We start from the raw sequence: 20,179 nt of genomic DNA on the forward strand, positions 1-20,179 counted from the left end.
ACCTATTGGTTTATATTTTGGCCATCTGGGACCATACAGAATAAGCCCAATCTATCTTCTGAGTGGCTGCCCTTAAAAACATTTGACTAGAGCTATCTTTATTCTCTATATCTTCTCTCTTCTAGGCTAAAAGTCTTTTCAAATGAGCCTAATGAGATACAATTGTGAGACCTTACAAAATCTTTATTATCTTCCTCTGGTTGTATACTATTAGTTTCCCTCAAAAATATGGCATCCATAATTGGATGCTATACTCCAAATGTATTCTAAACATTATAGGACTGACTCAGATTATAATTTCCCTCATTCTATTCTTGCAGAAATGTAGAATAGGATTAAATCAGTTTTTGCTCATTTTGTTTCTAAGCTACCAAATCATACTATTGACTCACTGAACTTTCTGTCAACTAGAACTTCTTAAGTTTTTCCCTGTCTAGCCATTTCTCTCCCTAATAACCCCTCCAATGTTTTATTCATGCAGTTGACATTTTAACCTAAGTCCTATGAATATGTTATAACATTAGTGCTGTTATACATTTTGACACAAACTGGGCATACAATATGTTTAACTCAGTAAATGCTTAGTATTTTTATGTAATCTGAAAAGGTTAGTTAAACTGAAATCATGAAGACACCCTAAAATACTTCAACCAAGACAAGTTTCTCATCTCTCTGCTTTTTAGGATTTCCAAATGTCAATGTGCCCACATTTTTCCTTTCCATTTGAGTCTAATCTATAAGTAAGGCATACTGATATTAGGTTAAAATTAGGGGCATCCTATTTAATTTTCCAATAACAAGATTGCAGTCAAACAGATAAAGCATAGGGTATTGCAATGCTTTTTGTCTTCATCTCAGGCCATTTTAGAATCTCATGCCCAGAGTATGGACATCAGCTGCCATCTACTTTCTTTAAATAAATGAGTTTCTAAAATGTTACTCCTTAACTACACCTAGGTAATTTCTCGTAGCTTGAGCAAAGAGTTCATCCTTGTCTCATCTCCTTTCTGTCCTATTTTATCTCTAGTTAGCATATTTTCAGGGCTAAAAAATTCTGGACAGATGCCAGTTTGGATCTTGGAAATAGGCTCAGGGGGGAAAGCTAAGAAGATACTTTTATTTGTAACTAGATTTTCTTTACCTTATTTGTATATCTGAATGCTTATGTTGGTTGATATGATATAACAAATATGATGTGTATGACAAAATTTAAAATGGGAAGAAATAAAGTAGAAAGTAATTCAAGTAAGTCTTAAGTGTGAAGGATTTCAGTTTCCTTGTCAAAATCTGAACTTTTCAAAATCAAGCATGTGCACACCAGCTTTTCTGGGAAAGGAGGCAATTACAAGAACTGATAGTCTTTGAAATTGCTTGAATTTAAAGGATATTGAAGGACTATGTTCTGCCTGAGTACATACGTGTCACAAAGGATATGGGTGGTATGGTTGCCACAAAAGACGTTTCTCTCTTCCATTTGAACCATTACAGTCTCCTGGCCCTGGTACGCTGCCCATATACTGTATTCAGCCTAACAAAGAGAAAACTAAGAGTCAAAAGAAGGTTAAGACTTTTATGTCCCCTTTACACACTGATGGCCCATATTGATTGAATTGAAAAGAATTTGTTGGATTTTAATTGGTAAAAAAAGGTCAGTAAGGACCTATTGAGAGTATTGTTATCCTAAATGAGATCAGAATTAAAGGCTAGGGATCCTCCTAAACATAGAGCCACAAAACATCCTTAAGGACTATATTTTTCAATTAACTTCTTCCCCATGTTTCTCCTTTAATGATTTCATACAGAGCGATTGCCCATGAATTTATATAAACAAATAATGTTCAAAGCATTTTATGAAAAATCATAAACTTCTCTCTAGAATGACCCTGGCTAGAACCTAATAACATCCTGGCAGGATAGGACATGGTCTTCTCACTAGGACTGCTATGCCTCTTTCTCTACATCTGACTTCCTTCTTGCTCTCTGTCTTAACTTTGTTGTTACTTGCTCTTACATCTTCCTACTCAATTTCGCCCCAACACAACTGGCCAATCTCAGAATGTTTGGGCACTGAAGCTAAAGCTAAAGCGTTCATTAATTAATCTCTATTTTTAATAAAAACCAAATGGTTTTGATGACCGTTGCTTTATATCTCCTTTGTTCCTACTTTCTTTTATAATTTAAATCCATTTATTTATTTATCTATCTATTTATTTATTTATTTTAGAATATTTTTTCATGGTTACATGATTCGTATTCTTTCCTTCCCCTCCTTCCTTCCCCCTCTCATAGCCAACAAGCAATTCAACTAGGTTTTACATGTATCATTATATTTGATCAAATTCTGTAAAATTTTCCTTTGCAAACTGACTTATATAGCATTAAAATATAAATTAATTTTGGTAGTATTGCCATTTTTATCTGGCCATGAGCACTGAATATTATATGTAGAGATACTTTATAATTGAATATATGTATATAGATATATATCTTTTGTGTGTTAATTAGGCTGGTTTCCAACTATTTTATGCATTTTGTGATTATTTAAAATGGGATTTCTCTTTCTATTTTTTTCTTTTTTTTTAATTATTCTGTAGCTTAGATTATTATTTCTGAGGATTTATTTTGTAGCCTGAAATATTGCTAAAGATTAACAATTGTCTCGGTTTCTTCACTGATTCTGGGTGATTTTCCAAGTAAACCATAATTTCATCAGCAAAATAGGGATATTTTTATCTCTTCTTTCTCTACCTTTATGCATTCATTTAATTTTTCTCTTGTCTTATTGCTAGTGTTAGCATTTCCAGAAGTACATCAAAAAATAGTAAGGCCAGTAGATATTCTTATTTAATTTACTTCCATATTTACTAGGAACAATTTTAGTGTATCCTCTGCACATAATGCTTGCTTTTTGTTTTAGATAGATGGTTTTTATGATATTTTTAAGACCCTCTATGCCTATACTTTGTAAGTTTTTTGGCATTAAATGTACTTTGTCAAAGGCTTTTCCTGCATCTATTGACATAATCATATGGTTTGGGGTGTTTTGGTATTTATTTATAATGTTGATTGTATTTCCTAATGTTGAACCATCCCACATGTCTCTTATAAATCTGGTTGATCATAATGAATGATTTCTTAGATAAATCAATCACTGTAGTCTGACAGGATTTTGTTAAAAAATTTTGAGTCATTGTTTGAGAGGCCCCCTGAGGAAAGCAGCCATGCTTGCCTGAGATTGCTGGCAAGGTCCCATTCTCTCACATAAAGGTACTGCTGCTCTCTGCCAAAGGTCATCACTAAACCTCAAGTACTCCCTCACTCTGAAGAGCAAAGAAGTCCTTATAACATCATGACCAAACCTGTACCAAACAAAGTACCAAATCTGCCTTTCCCCAAGAATAGATTAGCAATCACTGTTTCTCAAACTTGCTTATATCTGTAACAGCAACCCTAGTAACATTCATGTGTTCAGTCATTTTCATAAACATCATCCTGTGGGAAACTAATACCCTCCCCCAAGAATGTTGTAGTGCTTAATATTTTACTCTGTATAAAAATCTTTCTCTTTGTCATAATAAACAAAGATCATAACCCCCAATCATGGTGCCGTGATTCTTCCACTTGGTCCTTCTCAGGCATACTGGTCATAATCTTTCCTGTCCTTCCTCTTTCACTCTTTCTCTCTAGCTGCTAGTCTCCTTAGCAGGCTAACTCTCTCTCTCCATAGCTACAGCGGCCCTCAGATCCAATCACTTGTAACCATGCCTCCCATGCACAACGAGCGACAAATGTTCATTAATGATAATGGCCTATCTCTGTTTTATCTTATGTTGTCTCATAAAAGGATTCTGGTAGGGTACTTTCTTAATTTGGGGGAATAATTTGTGAAATATCAGTACTAACTGTTCTTCATTAACTTAACTTACACTTTACTTTAAACTTTTACTGGAACCAAGCCAGGTCAAGAATAATTTTTCCTTTGGTAGTTCCTTTATAGTTATACCTATTTGCTTTCTAGGGACTGGGTTTTTAAGATCTCTTTCTGGTCTTCTGAGTTTGATTATTTTATATTTTTGAAGGTATTCCTCTATTTCTCTTCTGCTTTAGTTTTGTTAACATATAATTGTGTATATATGTTCTGATTATTCTTTTTATTTCTTCTGGTTTTGTTGTGATTTTTACCTTGCTCATTTGCTGTTTTTTTTTATTGGCTAAGTAAGTGTTTATCCATTTTATTATTCTTTTCAAAGAACCAGCTTTTAGTTTTAATATGATTTCTTTTTTCCCTCCAATTTGTCTCTTTCCTTTCTAATTTCTAGTATCTGCTCTTTTGTGCTTATTTTAGGTTTTTTAATTTGTTGGCTTTCTAAGTTTTATAAATGTATATTCAGTTCATTGTTGTTGTTCAGTCATATCCAACTCTTTCTGACCCTAGGGACTATAGCCATCCATGAGTTTTCTTGGCAAGGATACTATAAAGGTTTTGCCATTTCCTTCTGTGTTATTGGAAATTTTGGGGTCTTTGAACTACATTTCCCATGAGCCCACTGGCTTCCTGTCATTATGTGTTGACATAGACAGGAGGATAAAATTGAGGGGCTGGTATTCCTCTTCCTCTTTGCTTCCTATTGCAGCATGGTAGCAGGGAATAGCGCACTGTTTGAGCAGCCTAAGCTAGCATGGTACGTGGCTTTATTTTTTAGAGATTACTAATAAATCTTATAAAATTATAAGATTATAATATTTTAAAAGTTATCATTATATGTTAATTTTATTTTTTACAATGATGGTGACCTAATGAAGTTATGGAAAAGAATTCTCAATTTTTATGATAGCCTAGACCAGTGATGAGCAAATTTTTTAAAGAGGGGACCAAAGGAAAGGAACTGTTCATCTGTCAGTCTGTTTCTAAGGTAACTCTTTGGAAGTTTCATTGTATTGTATCCTACTCATTGTATTCATCAGATTAGGAATAATGTTGTGTGGCCAGATAGAACATTTCAGGGGGCTGCATCTGGCCCACAGGCTGTAGTTTGCCCATCACTGGACTAGACAAATAAATTTAGCAAAAAATCACGCTGATGCCCTGCTCAACTCCCGCTGATAGCTCCAACTGCCTATTTTTTTTGCCACTTCTGTTCCTGATCTTCTTGGCTTCTGAATTCTGGCTGCCCTGTCCACCCTTCCCTGGGATCAGAGCTGCTATTGTTGCTGCTGTTGCTGTTGCCTCTGTTCCCTATCCCAGATGGTGCTTGGGGATCCTGGTTATTCCTGAAGCTGCTGCAGCTACTGATTAGAGCCAATCTCTGATCTTGGAAAGTATAACCCCCCCCCCCCCCCCCCACACACACACACACACTTCTTTTTCACTGGGAACAGTCCTTACTAATTGCTTGCTGCTTTCCTTGGAAGCCCGGGTGTGTTTCCTCTTAGACAATAATTAGCCTCCTAAAAGGGCTTTTACCTGAGGAGAGCTCCTAACTCTAACTACCTGTCCACATGGTTGAGGTAGCATGTGACCCCTAGTGTTTTACTCCAAGGAGGAAGGAGAAGGAGGGTTACTCTTCCATAAAGGAAGTATAATTGCAAGCATGGCTCACTCTATGGAAGAGCAGTGCATTATCTATTTCAAACAGCTATATTTTTTCTTCCTACCATTCCTGGGTGCACTGGTCCTTGCAATTATCTTGCCTGAGATTCAGGGAAGAAATTCATCTCCCTACAACCCATTTCCATTTGGGCCTGCCCAGACTGTAAAATATATCCAATTTGGGATTCCTCTACACTATGTTCAGCAAGGAATTCTCCCTCACTATGAGAGATCCCAGAGCTCTGGCTTTTGCTCCAATGAGGGACTTGAATGGATAAATACTGGGGGAAGGGAAAGAACCTTAAAAGAAATATGGGAGTTCATTGCTTGCTAGCTATTTTGACATAGACAGGAGGATAAAATTGAGGGGCTGGTGTTCCTCTTCTTCTTTGCTTCCTATTGCAGCATGGCAGCAGGGAACAGCGCACTGTTTGAGCATGGTTAACATGTCATGTGGCTTTATTTTCTAGAGATTACTAATAAATCTTATAAAATTATAAGATTATAATGTTTTTAAAGTTATCGTTAGATATTAATTTTATTTTTTACACTTCTCCAGTGGATCCCTTTAATCCCAGGTGATTAAAGATTGTCCAGGGTGGCACAACTAGGAAGTGTCTGAGGCTAGATTCCAGCTCAGATATTCCTGATTATAGGCCAAGTGCTCTTTATCATTGAGTCACAGGTGTTTCTGCTATTCAGTTTAATAATCCTCTCTTGTTCTATTGTCCAAGACCAAATAGCTAGTAAGTGTATGAGGTCAGATTTGAATTGAGGAAGATGAATATTCCTTATTCCAGCTGGGCATTCTATCCCCTACCACCTAGCTGCCCGAATTAGTCAATAGTTATTTGCTGAATAGTAGAAGATAACAATAAGGAAGAGAAGAAAAAAGGGAACTCTCAGTAAATGATTTCAATTTTTTCAGTGAAATATAGGGTAACATTCTCAGTTGAAGGGAATTATGAAAAGTTTGAGAAGTGATGAAAAGACTTGTAGAAACTGGGTTGAATGGAATAAAGAATTGATTAGAGAAGTGTAAAAGGATTCCCTTGCCATATGAAAGGTCTAATTGAGATTGTGTAATATAAATTTGTAGTGGATCCATCCCGCACTGTTTCATGATTTTCTCTGGCTTCCTTCAGCAGCATGTAAAAAGAAGCAAAGTCAGTTGCTAGTGGAAGAAGTTACCCACTAGACAGGATCTCAGAAAGGAGATATTTTCTCCCATAACAAGACTTAACAAGATGTCCAAGTGCAGAACTAAAGGGAGCAGCATGCTGATTTCACAGTAAGACATTGGGGAGAAAAAAAACAACAACATTGGAGGCTCTATATTATTAGAAACCTGAGTTGTTCTTCCACTTGTATGCCCTAGTCACACGTGTTCCTTTTGTCTGTGCTAAGCATGTGATCCCTACATATTTCCACTCTTCCCATTAATGGCATGTACATTTGCAGGAGAATATGCCCAAAGTTTAAAGGCAAGTGGAAAGGATGTCCCACTAATACTTATTTTTTAACTATGCTTTTTCATTAGAGTTAGAATAATTAATTCAAAATCTGTCCTATTGCTGACTAGTCCGAATAACAAACTGGTATTTATTCATGAACCACAGTTTAAAGAAGATATAGCCTCACAGAGTACTTTAAACCTAGAATAGCTTTTTGTAGGGAACCTTTGTGCTATAAATAAAGGCATCAGTATTTAAAAGGACCCTTGCCAGGCTCAAGGGTTCTAGGGTACTTGCCCTTTCCTTCTCTATTAAGAGACCACTCTCAGCTCTGGATCCATGCATATGGACTGGGTTTATCCTGAGATAGTCTGATCTCTCAAAAGAGGTATCAGGGGGCAGCTGGGTAGCTCAGTGGAGTGAGAGTCAGGCCTAGAGACAGGAGGTCCTAGGTTCAAACCCAGCCTCAGCCACTTCCCAGCTGTGTGACCCTGGGCAAGTCACTTGACCCCCATTGCCCACCCTTACCAATCTTCCACCTATGAGACAATACACCGAAGTACAAGGGTTTAAAAAAAAAAGAGGTATCAGGATCTTTCCCTTACAACAAAAAAAGGGGGGAGTAGAAAGGTACTCAGTGTTTAATGTAAACCAGTTATTTATTTCCTCTACACAAAAGAAATGTTCAGTTCAAGAGATTTACAAGTATGAAATAGCAAAAACTGAAACAAGCAGCAATGATTAATTTATAACATTATATTCTCTTGAGACATTGATAAATAAAATATCAAAACACTGGTCTGGACTGGTCCAAACCCCAGCCAGTCCCTTGGTAGGTTAGGTTTGTCATTAAAACAAAATGATATACTTTCAACACATTCAACAGTTTACCAGAAAAGGGAAAAAACCCTTAACTGTAGCAGAAGTATATTCAACAAGGACTGATATTAAGGAAACTTCAAATTGATTCAACTGAGCCAAGCTCCATTGCCTGAGTTACCAATGAGAATAGGAGGTAGTTACATTAACAGTTCAGCCAACCTTCTCAAGAAAGGTCTCAATACCTTTCAAGTTAAAAAAACAGCCTAATTAGCACAGGGAGGGAGCAGGATATTATTTCTACCACATTACATCACTTAGTGGTAAACTCCTTAAAGTATTTGGCTTCTTAGGAAATATCTTCCTTATTCTGTTAGACACTTTCACCTTCCTTCCCCATGTTGCCAGAAAGCAAGCCCCTTTGAAACACCCTTTGATCCTTCAAGCCTTCCCTGGAGAGGAAGTTGTTTGATGATTATTGTGTGTTGTATTTACATGTCATTCATTAAGTATTTGTACACAGGAATTCTGCTTTTTGTCAATGCACACACAAGTCCCACTGGTATCTTCTGAGAGCCAATGTTTCTGGCTCCTCTATACCTGATGTCTGTGATCCACATTTCTGCCTGCTGCCTGTTCTCTGAAGTTTAACTTGCAGGGCCAGGTCCATACTGGGCAGAGACAACTGATGCTGCTAGGACCTGAGCTCTTGGAATAAGAATCATCAGGCCCAAGTTTTTTTGTTCTTTAGAAGTCCCTTATTGAAAGCCTCAGTGAAAAAGAATTACCATTCAAGTTTTGGGAGTGAATGGAAACTTAAAACTAATATAGCCCCCCCCCCCAATGATCCTCACCTAATTAAGTGGGAGAGAATTGTACCTTGGGAAAGTGCATTGTCTCTGTGAACTGTTTTCTTAATGTTTTTCCTATGTAAGTCTCACTTTCATGTTTACCTTTGCACCTCTCAATAGTCAAAATATGGAAGAATGAAATAAGTAGACCTTACATGTATACTAAGTTTCTTGTGTCTTAACTTGATATTTGCCAGGTATCTAAGGACATTTAGATGAGAACTAGAAAAGAAAAAATTATAATCTTCTCAGATTATTCTAGGTATAATTTATTTATAAATTGCAAGGATTGAATGGAATTTCTGTCCTCAACTGCATTATATACTAATTATATTATTCATTATGGAATGCTTATCATGCATTACATAAGACAGAATCATAGGATCCTGGCTATAGATTAGGAATGGAATTTAGAGGTTATTTTGTGTATCCTTCTTTCCTTCTGTTTTTTTTTTTTTTAACTAGGTCTCCCTCAGGCTGGAAGAATAGCAGTATGAGCCCAGTTCCACCATTGATTAGCATTGAGCAGGAACCCTGACCTACTCTGCTTCTAACCTGGGCCCATTTGTCCTTTCTTATGCAGCTCGGTAGCCTTTCACTCTCAGGCAATTACCATATTGGTATTGGGCATAGTCTGGATACTTGATATGTTTAGTTCATTTAGGTCAGAACTTTTGAGTGAGTTATTCACTAGCATCAGTCTACTTGCTCTTGGCAATTACAGGTATGCACTACCATATCTGGTTTATATTTTATAGATAAGATAACTGAAACACAAAGATTTGTCCCACAATACACACAGTATTATTATGTGAAAAAAAATCAGGATTTAAATTTGGTTCTTCTGACTCAAAACCATTACTCTTTCCATAGCACTATTTTAAATTTCAATAACACTATACTAGTATTGATATCACTCCCAATAGCCACAAGGTAGGGGAAAACTTTGGATTGCTTGAGATTCACTTTTCCCTCCCTTGAACCTATGTGACTCATCTTGCAAAAGAGCATTTAGTGAAATAGAATAATAAAATAATACTTTAAAAGTTTAACAGATTTTAGATTTTTTCACTCACCATCCCCATATGATTCCATTTGAGACTGAGTCAAATCTCAAATTCGATTCCCCTTTTTTGTTTACCCAATGTGAGAAGGACACATAGGTGTTTCAACTTGGAGTCTAAACTATATACCTTTCATTCTTGAGCCATCATTACTGTTTTCATTACTGAAGTCTAAACTACATACCTTTCATTCTTGACCTATCATGGCAGATTACTGTTCACTTCATGTTAGACATATTGAAGCCTCTGGCTATGATATAAAATAACCATTAAGTTCCAGAAAAGATGCTAGAGCCCAGTAATATCATGCCACATCTATGTATAGCATCTTTTTCTCTGTTCTGCCACAACTTTCTTATCTGCTGCTACTATTCCCAACCACTAGCTATCCTATTTACTGACTGCCTCTGCTACTGCCTTTCCTCCATTCCCCATGCCATCCTGCCTTTGGCTATTTCTCTAGATTAAAATTTGGCATACTAAAAGTATGGGTACATTGGGCGGCTTCATTTTAACAATAATAATAGATAACATTTATATGGCTCCCTGGAGACTACAAAACATTTTACATATCATATTACATTTGATCCTAACAATCCTCAATTTACAGTTAAAGAAACAAAGGCATATGTAGGTTATATATCTAGAAAATAGCTGGGGTGATATTTAAATTAAGGGCTTCTTGATTCAAAGTTCAGAAAATCCCTACTCTGTCCATTGTGAGAGGTGTAATTGAAGAATTTCTCCCAAATCGTTAAAATATCTTTAAGTCTCAAGCATTATAGGAGTAAGGAGCCTGAATATACATTCTTTACACATATCATGTTCAGTGATTTGTGTAGTTTTTTCCTCTCCTTGAATACATTATTTTTAAATGTATATTTGTACTTCACCCTAATGCCAACTCTAGCGCATTCTCACATATAGTAAATACTTAAATATTTATTTTAAAATCAATTAATAAATGAATGACTCCTTATACTTGCATACAAACTATTTCTTGGAGATTTAGTTATTGCAGGGCCTTTGTTTCAGAGGTTAAGAAGAATCTTATTTTTATATTAGCATTGCTTCTTGTCTTGGATCTCTTTTGTTATTTTATAACCTACCTCCAACACGCTTTAGTTTTGTGAAATTGGGCACATCAGGTATCAAAGATATCCTAACTAATTCTATAATTTATCTAATTCACTTTATTGCTTTCCCGTGTGAATTATTAATCCAGTTTTTGATGACAAAATGAAATGCAAAATTAACACCTCAACCAAATGTCACACACCTTTGGTTTCACTTTCCATTTTGAAGCTTTTGAGTGGGAGGTGCTTTTTTCTTCTTCTTCTATCTTGGGAACTGGGATCATTGGTCTACCGGCATAGTTAGGGTATATCCCTTTAGAATAAGTTTCCTGAAATGAGAACAAAATAATACTTCCTTTAGTATTCCATTCTCCTTTATGGCATAGCAAAAGCATCAACCCTAGAACATAACAGTCAATTGCTTGGAATAGTGCTTTCAAACTGATCCAGGGTTATTTCTTCATACTTAGTTCTTTTGGTGGGGATTCAGGTCACTAAGAATGAATTATTTAAGGTTTAAGATTAGGATGAAGGGCTAAAAAGGGGGGAGGGACAAAGAAATTATCATTATTAGGGAAGAAAAACATTTTAGCTTCAAAACAGACTATATAGCCTATAAAGATCAAATGTATACTGTATACAATTGATATAGTGAGCATTTATCATCCTCTTATTACATAATACATGTTGTATTATTTTGTATTCTTTTTCAGAGAAAAAAATAACCATTCCTATGATGTTTCAGAGGGATAAAGAACTCTGTCTACCAATTATCATGATTTGTTGATGAATGCTGGTCACTCTAAAAGGTTGATGATTATGATGGCATGTGGAATTGAGTTAATAAAAAAGAAAGATAATCTTGAATGTACTTCTGACTAGCCTTGTTAGCCATGATCCTAGGAAATAACATTTAGCAAACAGTGGATGTGAAGATAAAAATCTCACCATGCCCCTTCCCTGAGATTTGATTTATTGTTAGGAATATTAGGCATGAGTGCAATTCTCCCCTGACAGCACTTGAAGTACCTGAAGGAGTGCAATCTCATTCTCAACATACTGATGTGTTGAATGATCTTTTCGGACCTGCTCCGCCAGCAGAGCCCAGTGCCGGCTTACAAGAAGACACTTGTTCAGGGTTTTTTTGTCTAGAAGCCCTGAAAGACAGGATAGATTCATTAATCCCAAACTGTTAAGAGCTAGGTTAATTCTGGGGGAGTTTGCTTGATTACTCTATTTCCCATGCAGGTCACAGACCTACCTAAAATGTATTTGGAGATGTGGACAGGCAAGCATCGAATGAAGTCTTTTTCCTTGCTAATTTCAGGTAACTGCTGCCTGTAGGAAGCATAATAAGGGATATGCTTATCTTCTGTAGTAACATCTATTCTCTTGGAGAACATCTCCCCAGGCAGAGGAAGTAAATCAGGATGTAATCTTCCATCTAAAAAGTAAGCCAGAAGAAAAAGCATTGTTTTCTACTTGGTAGGACAGTACCAAGGAAATTTTATTACCAAGCTTGTCAAACTTAAAGTTATCTTCTGTCTAACCTGGAATGGGGAAGAATGAAAATTTAGAAATGTTTTTTGCAAGGTCAAGTGTTTCATAATAACAGCTTCTTATTAGAAGTATGTCATGATATGAATAATTTCTGAAACTCCCTTTTGATTTCTGTTATGGCCTTAATATTTTACTTAAGCAAAACATGAAACTCTAATAGTTACTCTCCAATATGTACCCAATTAAAGATTTAATATTATTCCCCAGTACCAAATATTCAATGAAATCTTAAGCCTATAGGTGTTTTACTTTCCAAGTTTAATAGTTTAATGGTATCACTCCTTTACATGTTTGTCTTATGCATGTGCATTCATAAGCTTGCCTAGTTTAGATTAGTCTCTATCCTGTGTAGTACAGGTGCTTTGTTTATATATTTCTATATGTATAATATCTCTAAAAGCAATAAATTCTGAAAGCCACCATACTTTATTAGTTTTTTCTTCTTCCTCTAATTGTCCCTTCTTGGTCTTCTTCACTAGTTCTCCATTCTTTTCCTAATCTCTTCCCTAAGATTCTGTCTTCATCGTTTTACTCTTAATATATATTTTTCTCAGACAATATCAAATACTTAGAAATATATTTGCCAAGATAAACACAGGAGGGGGCAGCTGGGTAGCTCAGTGGATTGAGAGCCAGGCCTAGAGACAGGAGGTCCTAGGTTCAAATCCGGCCTCAGACACTTTCCAGCTGTGTGACCCTGGGCAAGTCACTTGACCCCCCATTGCCTACCCTTACCACTCTTCCACCTATGAGTCAATGCACAGAAGTTAAGGGTTTAAAAAAAAAAAGATAAACACAGGAATTATATGAACCCAACTACAAAATACTTTTCACACAATTAAAACTAGATCTAGGGGCAGCTGGGTAGCTCAGTGGAGTGAGAGTCAGGCCTAGAGACAGGAGGTCCTACGTTCAAACCCGGCCTCAGCCACTTCCCAGCTGTGTGACCCTGGGCAAGTCACTTGACCCCCATTGCCCACCCTTACCAATCTTTCACCTATGAGACAATACACCAAAGTACAAGGGTTTAAAAAAAAAACTAGATCTAAATAACTGGAAAAACATTAGTTGCTCATGGGTAGGATGAGCTAACATAATAAAAATGACAATCCCACCCAAATTAATTTACTTATTCAGTGTCATACCTAGAAAATTACCAAGAAACTTTTTTACTGAATTAGAAAAAATTATAACAAAGTTCATTTGGAAGAACAAAAGATCAAGAATATCAAGGGAAATAATGAAAAAAGTGAAGGATGGGGGCCTAGCAGCACCAGATGTACTTTACTATAAAGCAGTGATCATTGTTATAAACAATAAATAAATAATCTGAGTGGGTCAAATGAAAGCAATTTGGGTGTGAGGAAGGATAAAGGGGATATAGGGTGTTTATAAGGTGATTGGAGGAGGAATGAAGGTAAGGAAAGGTATAGAGGAGATAGAGGAAATGGGGTATGTAGGAGAAGGCAGCTCAAACAGATTTATTCCCAGAGGCTTGAGACAGAGGATACAGGGAGGAAATTAGGGCCAGTAAGAAATATTTAGGTTTTACCTGGAGGGTTTCTCTCATTAGTTTCAAAGTCTCTTGAGGGAGGAGTCAAGAGGGCCCCTCCCTGCCAGTCAAACTGATGGCTGGAGGAAGTCTTAGGGGAGGTACTTCCTGTCAAGATGGATGCCCCCAGTTCTCTCAAGAAATAAAAGAAAAATGATTCCTTCCCCTTGAGCTCTTGTCTTAATTTTCGACACAGTGATTCACTAGAGGGTTTGAATAGGTAACAAGGGGATTTATTAATACCAGGGTCAGTCAGAAGGGGAAGGGGTTCAGGGTTCTCTAATTGCTGCTAGGGAGAGAGTGATGGTGAGGGATGGATCACGGAGAGGTTTAGACTGAGAGAGTGCGGCTCTCCCAGTCAGGAATATTTGACTTCCTTTTAAGTAAAGTCTCTATCAAATAATTAAAACTAGGGGTAACTTATTTGAGGATACTCTACTTGCCTATAGAAACTAAACCCACAATGTCTAAACACCAAGCCCTCCCTTCCACCCAGGACCCACAGGAAATTCAGGGAAGGGGAGGGATGGAGATGAGAGATCAGGGAGATGTCCAGAGAAATGAGATAGGTCCAAATTTCCCCAAGACAAAATAATCACAGGCCAAGGCCGAAGCAATTTAGGCCAGAGCCAACAGGTTAAGCCAAAGCAAAAGCCTCCAGTCACAGCGAAAGCCAGAAGGCAAAAGCCCCGTCAGTTGGAACTTCACCTCTATTTATAGCTTTAAGTTCTAACTGACTTTCTGAATATTCTAAGATGTTTAACTTTTTTGTGACCTTTAGAAATTGTACTGAAGCAAAAAGTTTCTGTTAGCCACCTTGCATTACATCATGAAAACAATATGGTACTAACTAAGAGACAGAAGGGAGGATCAATGGAATAGGCTTGAGATAAATGTCCTCAGCAAGATAGCATAAGATAAACACAAAGATCCCAGCTTTTGGGACAAGAATCCACTATTTTACAAAAGCTTCTGGGAAAAAAATACTTCTGGGAAAATTGGAAAACAGTATGGCAGAGAATAGGATTAGATGAACATCTCACACCCTATGCCAAGATAAATTCAGAATGGATAAATGACTTAAATATAAAGAAGGAAACTATAAGTAAATTAGGTGACCATAGAATAGTATACCTGTCAGATCTATGGGAAAGGAAAGAATTTAAGACCAAGCAAGAGATAGAGAATATTACAAAATGTAAAATGAATAATTATAATTACATTAAATTTAAAAAGTTTTTGTGCAAACAAAACCAACATACCCAAAATTAGAAGGGGAGCGACAAATTGGGAAAAAATATAACAAAAGCCTCTGACAAAGGTCTAATTTCTCAAGTTTATAAGGAGATAAATCAGTTGCACAAAAAATCAAGCCAATCCTCATTTGATAAATGGGCAAGGGACATGAATAGGCAGTTTTCAGATAAAGAAATCAAAACTATCAATAAGTGGGGGCAGCTGGGTAGCTCAGTGGATTGAGAGCGAGGCCTAGAGACAGGAGGTCCTAGGTTCAAATTCGGCCTCAGACACTTCCAAGCTGTGTGACCCAGGGCAAGTCACTTGACCCCTATTGCCCACCCTTACCACTCTTCCACCTATGAGCCAATACACAGAAATTAAGGGTTTAAAAAAAAACTATCAATAAGCACATGAAAAAGTATTTGAAATCTCTTATAATTAGAAAGATTCAAATCAAACAACTCTGAGGTACCACCTCACACTTAGCACATTGGCTAAAATGACAGCAAAGGAAAATAATAAATGTTGGAGATGGGATGTGGCAAAATTGGGACACTAATACACTGTTGGTGGAGTTGATTCAACCATTCTGGAAGGCGATTTGGAACTATGTCCAAAGGGCTTTAAAAGACTGATTGCCCTTTGATCTAGGTATATCACTGCTGGGTTTGTACCCCAAAGAGATAATAAGGAAAAATACTTGTACAAAAATATTTATAGCTGGGCTCTTTGTGGTGGCATAAAATTGGAACATGAGAGGATGCTCTTCGATTGGGGAATGGCTGAACAAATTATGGTATCTGATGGTGATGAAATACTATTTCACTGACAGGAATGATGAACTAGAAGATTTCTATGTGAACTGGAAAGACCTCCAGGAATTGATGCAGAGTGAAAGGAGCAGAACCAGGAGAACACTGTACACAAAAACTGATCAATCAAATGTAATAGACTTTTCTACTAGCTGCAATGCAATCCAGGACAACACCAAAGGACTTATGAGAAAGAATGCTATCCACACTGAGAGAAAGAACTTGAGGAGCAGAAATACAGAAGAAAAACATATGATCTGTCACATGGTTCAATAGGGATATGATTGGAGTTTTGACATTAAAACATCACTCTACTGCAAATATGAATAATATTGAAATAGGTTTTAAACAATGATACATGTAGAACCCAGTGGAATTATTTGTTAGCTCTGGGAGGGGGGAGGGAAAAGGGGGAGGAAAATCATGAATCATAAAATCTAGTAGTGGAATAGATTAGAAGAGAAAGGAAAATGTGCAAAGTGGAGTCTATTTGAGAACTTTTTACAGAGGATAGCTGTGTTCTTTTTACATTGGGACTTGGGCAGAAAGTTACATTTCATCTTGAGAATCAGTCATGAAAGTTACCAAAAAGAGTAATAGAGGACAGAGGATTTCCATTCTAGCACATATAGATGGAAAAGGGGATTTTGCTGTGGCCTCAATAGAATGCCTGATGTTTCTGTTTTTGACAGTACAAACTCTTTTGTGAACACAAAGTCCAAATTGTTCTAATTTCTATAAAAATAAAATTCCATGGGTGGCATTAAGAAAGAGGTCATCCAATAAGTTAAAAGAAGAATGAGTCTAGATTGGCTTAAGAAGCTCTATTATTAGACTTATACTCCAGTGAACTATTGATAAGAAAATCCCCATCTACACTTAAATATTTATGGCAGCACTTTTTGTGATTGTAAGCAAATGGAAACAAAATAGATGCCCATTGATGGAGAAAAAACAAATTGTGTAGCTTGTTGAAGCTAAATAAATTGTGATACATCAATATAATTGAATATTACTATGCTACATACAGAGAAGCATGGAAAGATCTATATGAAGCGATAGAGAATGAAGTAAGCAAAACTAAGAAAACAATATACACAATAACTACAGCAATGTAAGTGGAAAGAACAATTAAACATAAAAACTAAAAAGTTATAGAGAACCAGCTCTATATTTTGGGGGGTCCTGAGTGGCGTTTAGTGGCGTTGGATTGAAAAGACCAGAAACAGAAAACTGAGAACAGCCAGACTAGTGGTTAGCCCATAGCTGCTCCAACTGCTATGGAGTTTTGAGTTTGTTATATACTGGTTTCACACAAAGAGCACAGAGAAAGAATCACAGCTGTGAAGGGGTCACAAATCATACAAAAACCCATTAAAGTCTAAAAAGTAGAGAGATAGGTCCAGGGTCAAAGGCCAAATTCTAACCACCAATTAGTAGGGGGTTAATTCTGGGAGCAGAAATATATTTCATAGAGATTTTTACTAATCGAGTCCTGTCCTCTTCATTTACAGGATGGCACCTGGTCAGATAAAGTCTTGTCTAGCTTTGTCTGTGTCCAGCCTGATTATCTAAGTAATATATCTTTTGGGAGTTCAGGCTTCTTAATTATCAAGGAGAGAAATTGTTAACTCAGTAGCTGCTGGTCTGCTAAGGACTCAAAGCTTTCCAATAAGAATATTAAGAAAATGTGGGGATCTGAAAATGAGTCAAAAGAGGAGTCTCAGATTTTTACCTTAGATGGCCCATTCTGTCTGTGTCCTGACATGCAGTGCAGAAAAAATCATACACACAGTTTTACTTGCCAATGATTTTGTAATGGGATCCAGATAAAATATCTATTACAGACTCTATTTCTCTAAATGACTTCCAGTAGCCTCCTGGAGGGGTCAAGTTGATTTTGGATTAACCAACCTACTGGTACCAAAGCTTTTCAGGGCTCAGGTGACCAGGACCAAACACAAAGACTGCCTCAGCCTGGATTGGTCACGTAGGGGATCCAGATAACAGGCCCTATCCAGACCCTATTTCTCCAATCAGTCTTCCACAAAAAGTGAAGTTAGAAAAATTACAACGATCAAGTACAACTTTAAAATAAGACTATGTGAGGACATTCTCTACCTCGCAAAGGCAGGAAATCAATAAGTTGTGCATCAGATGTTTTTTAACTTTTTCAATGTATTCATCAATTGTGCTGACTTTTTCCCTCTATTTTTTCCTTTAAAATACTATTTATTATATGTGATGGAATTCTGGGAAGGAGAGAAGAAGGGATGACTTTTGGGACACTGGCAATTACTTACTGGAAATTCAAAGGAATATAATATTCTCAGCTAAGCATCGCAACTCTACAAAACTTGAACATGTGTTTGGGCATAAAACCCACATAAACAAACATGAAAAAATGATATTAAGCATATCATTTACTGACTATTAAATAATAAAAACTGGTGTCAACAACAAATTAAAAAAACAACCAAGAAGAAAAATAGAAATTATGAACATCAAAGAAGTTTTTAAAAATTGAGAAAATATATGATAAAACTAGGAATTGTTAAAAAATAAAAACAATAAAATTTTTAAAAGAAGATAAACAAATGTCTATGTAAAAAATGAAAAAAATTCACAACAAATGAGGAAAAATAAAGAAAATTATTAGACATTTTTATCCAATTAGTTATATGGAAAAAATGATCTGATAGCATAAATAAAATAGAAAAGTGTTTTAAATTGATAAATATTATATACAATGCCAAGATAAACAGAACAAGAAATAGAGAATTTAAATAACCCATTCTCAGAGAGTAGGGGGAAAGGAACTTCCACAGGGAAAGAAAAATTCAAAGAACAATTTTAGTATATGTGCTGCCAAATCAAGCACTCAAAGAGTAACTAATATCAATATTATATACATAGTATCCTCTCTGTGACTATTTCCCTAACTTATCATTGTGTTGATCAAACTAAGTCTTTCAAAGTTGATTATCTTTTTTGCTTACCATCTCAAGGAGTGAGGTTGGAGGGGTAGAGAGAGATGGAAGGAGAGAATTCAAGACTCAATATTCTTTGGAAAAGGTTGGAAACTGTCTTTACATATAATTTGGGGGGGGGAATAAAAGTTAACAAAGTTGATTATCTTTAAAACACAGCTATTGCTGTATAAACTGTTCTATTGGTTCTGTTCTTTTCACTGTGGGCAACAGTTCAATCAAATCTTCTCAGGCTTTTCTGAAGACATCCTCCTGTTCTAATAATAGTAGTTATAACACTTGGGGCCTGGAGTTTCTAATACTGTTTCTCTTGGGTTCCAAATAGTGTACTCCTCATTATCAATCTTAACTCAGAAGATATGATATGAAGTAGAAAACATCCCTCTCAAGTGAGCAGTATATGGTCCCCTAGCACACAGAAGATAGGTCCAATTGACTCAGGTTTCAAGTACAAAGTTATTTATGTGTACATATAGAGAATATATGTGGTAAATGAGAGTATCCTTACTCCTGACTCTGAAAGACTCCTTTCCCAGAATCCTCATGAAGTTTACTGAAAGGACACCTTTAGTGAGAGAGGAATAACCCCAGTGCTCCACTCTGATTCTTCTGATAATTTATCCTTTCTTCTTTCTGGAGTTCTAAGGGAGGAGAAAACACTGAAATATTTAATTTCTACCACTATCTATACTCCACTACATTTGTTACTCCATTACTAGAGGGATTGTGACTAGTATCTCAGATGCATTTGGCCACTTAAATTGATTAATTTTTACTAAGGGATATTTACTTCAGAAATATAGCAAGAGAAAGACACAAACATTCTCACCCCAACATCTCAAAGACTCTCCAATATCACCTCTCTTTAAAGGAGTAAACCCAAAACTTACCTCTATTCCTATCTAGTGCTTCTAAGTGTATATCCAGTTCTGCCATAGTTCTTACATAATCCTACCATGTTCATGTCCAGATGTAACATGATTGCCAAATGATTTCCTGTTCATTTATCTCTGGGTTGTATTCCCAGATGTCCTATATAAGGTCTTTCCTTGTTCCTCAGGGTTTTGATATGGACCTGAACTTAACAACTAAGCTGGACTCTGACTCCAGGATTCCTGTGGTTTACTGTCCCTACTTTACAAAAATCCCAAGGTCAGAGACTCCATTCCCTT

The 20,179-nt window shown here is 36.4% G+C and overlaps 1 protein-coding gene across 1 annotated transcript in view; it reads right to left on the minus strand.

Annotated features, from left to right (window-relative positions):
• CDRT1 (CMT1A duplicated region transcript 1) overlaps positions 1-20,179 on the minus strand; it is a 122,642-nt gene that overhangs the window by 57,574 nt on the left and 44,889 nt on the right. The window contains exons 3-6 of the mRNA XM_044672094.1: positions 12,116-12,298; positions 11,884-12,011; positions 11,058-11,183; positions 1,419-1,528 (exon numbers count right to left, since the gene is read on the minus strand). Of these exons, the coding sequence (XP_044528029.1) occupies positions 1,419-1,528; positions 11,058-11,183; positions 11,884-12,011; positions 12,116-12,298 (547 nt within the window). The remainder of the gene's footprint in view (positions 1-1,418; positions 1,529-11,057; positions 11,184-11,883; positions 12,012-12,115; positions 12,299-20,179) is intronic.

Source organism: Gracilinanus agilis, chromosome 4 (genome assembly GCF_016433145.1).
Source record: "Gracilinanus agilis isolate LMUSP501 chromosome 4, AgileGrace, whole genome shotgun sequence".
NCBI classification, from domain to species: domain Eukaryota; kingdom Metazoa; phylum Chordata; class Mammalia; order Didelphimorphia; family Didelphidae; genus Gracilinanus; species Gracilinanus agilis.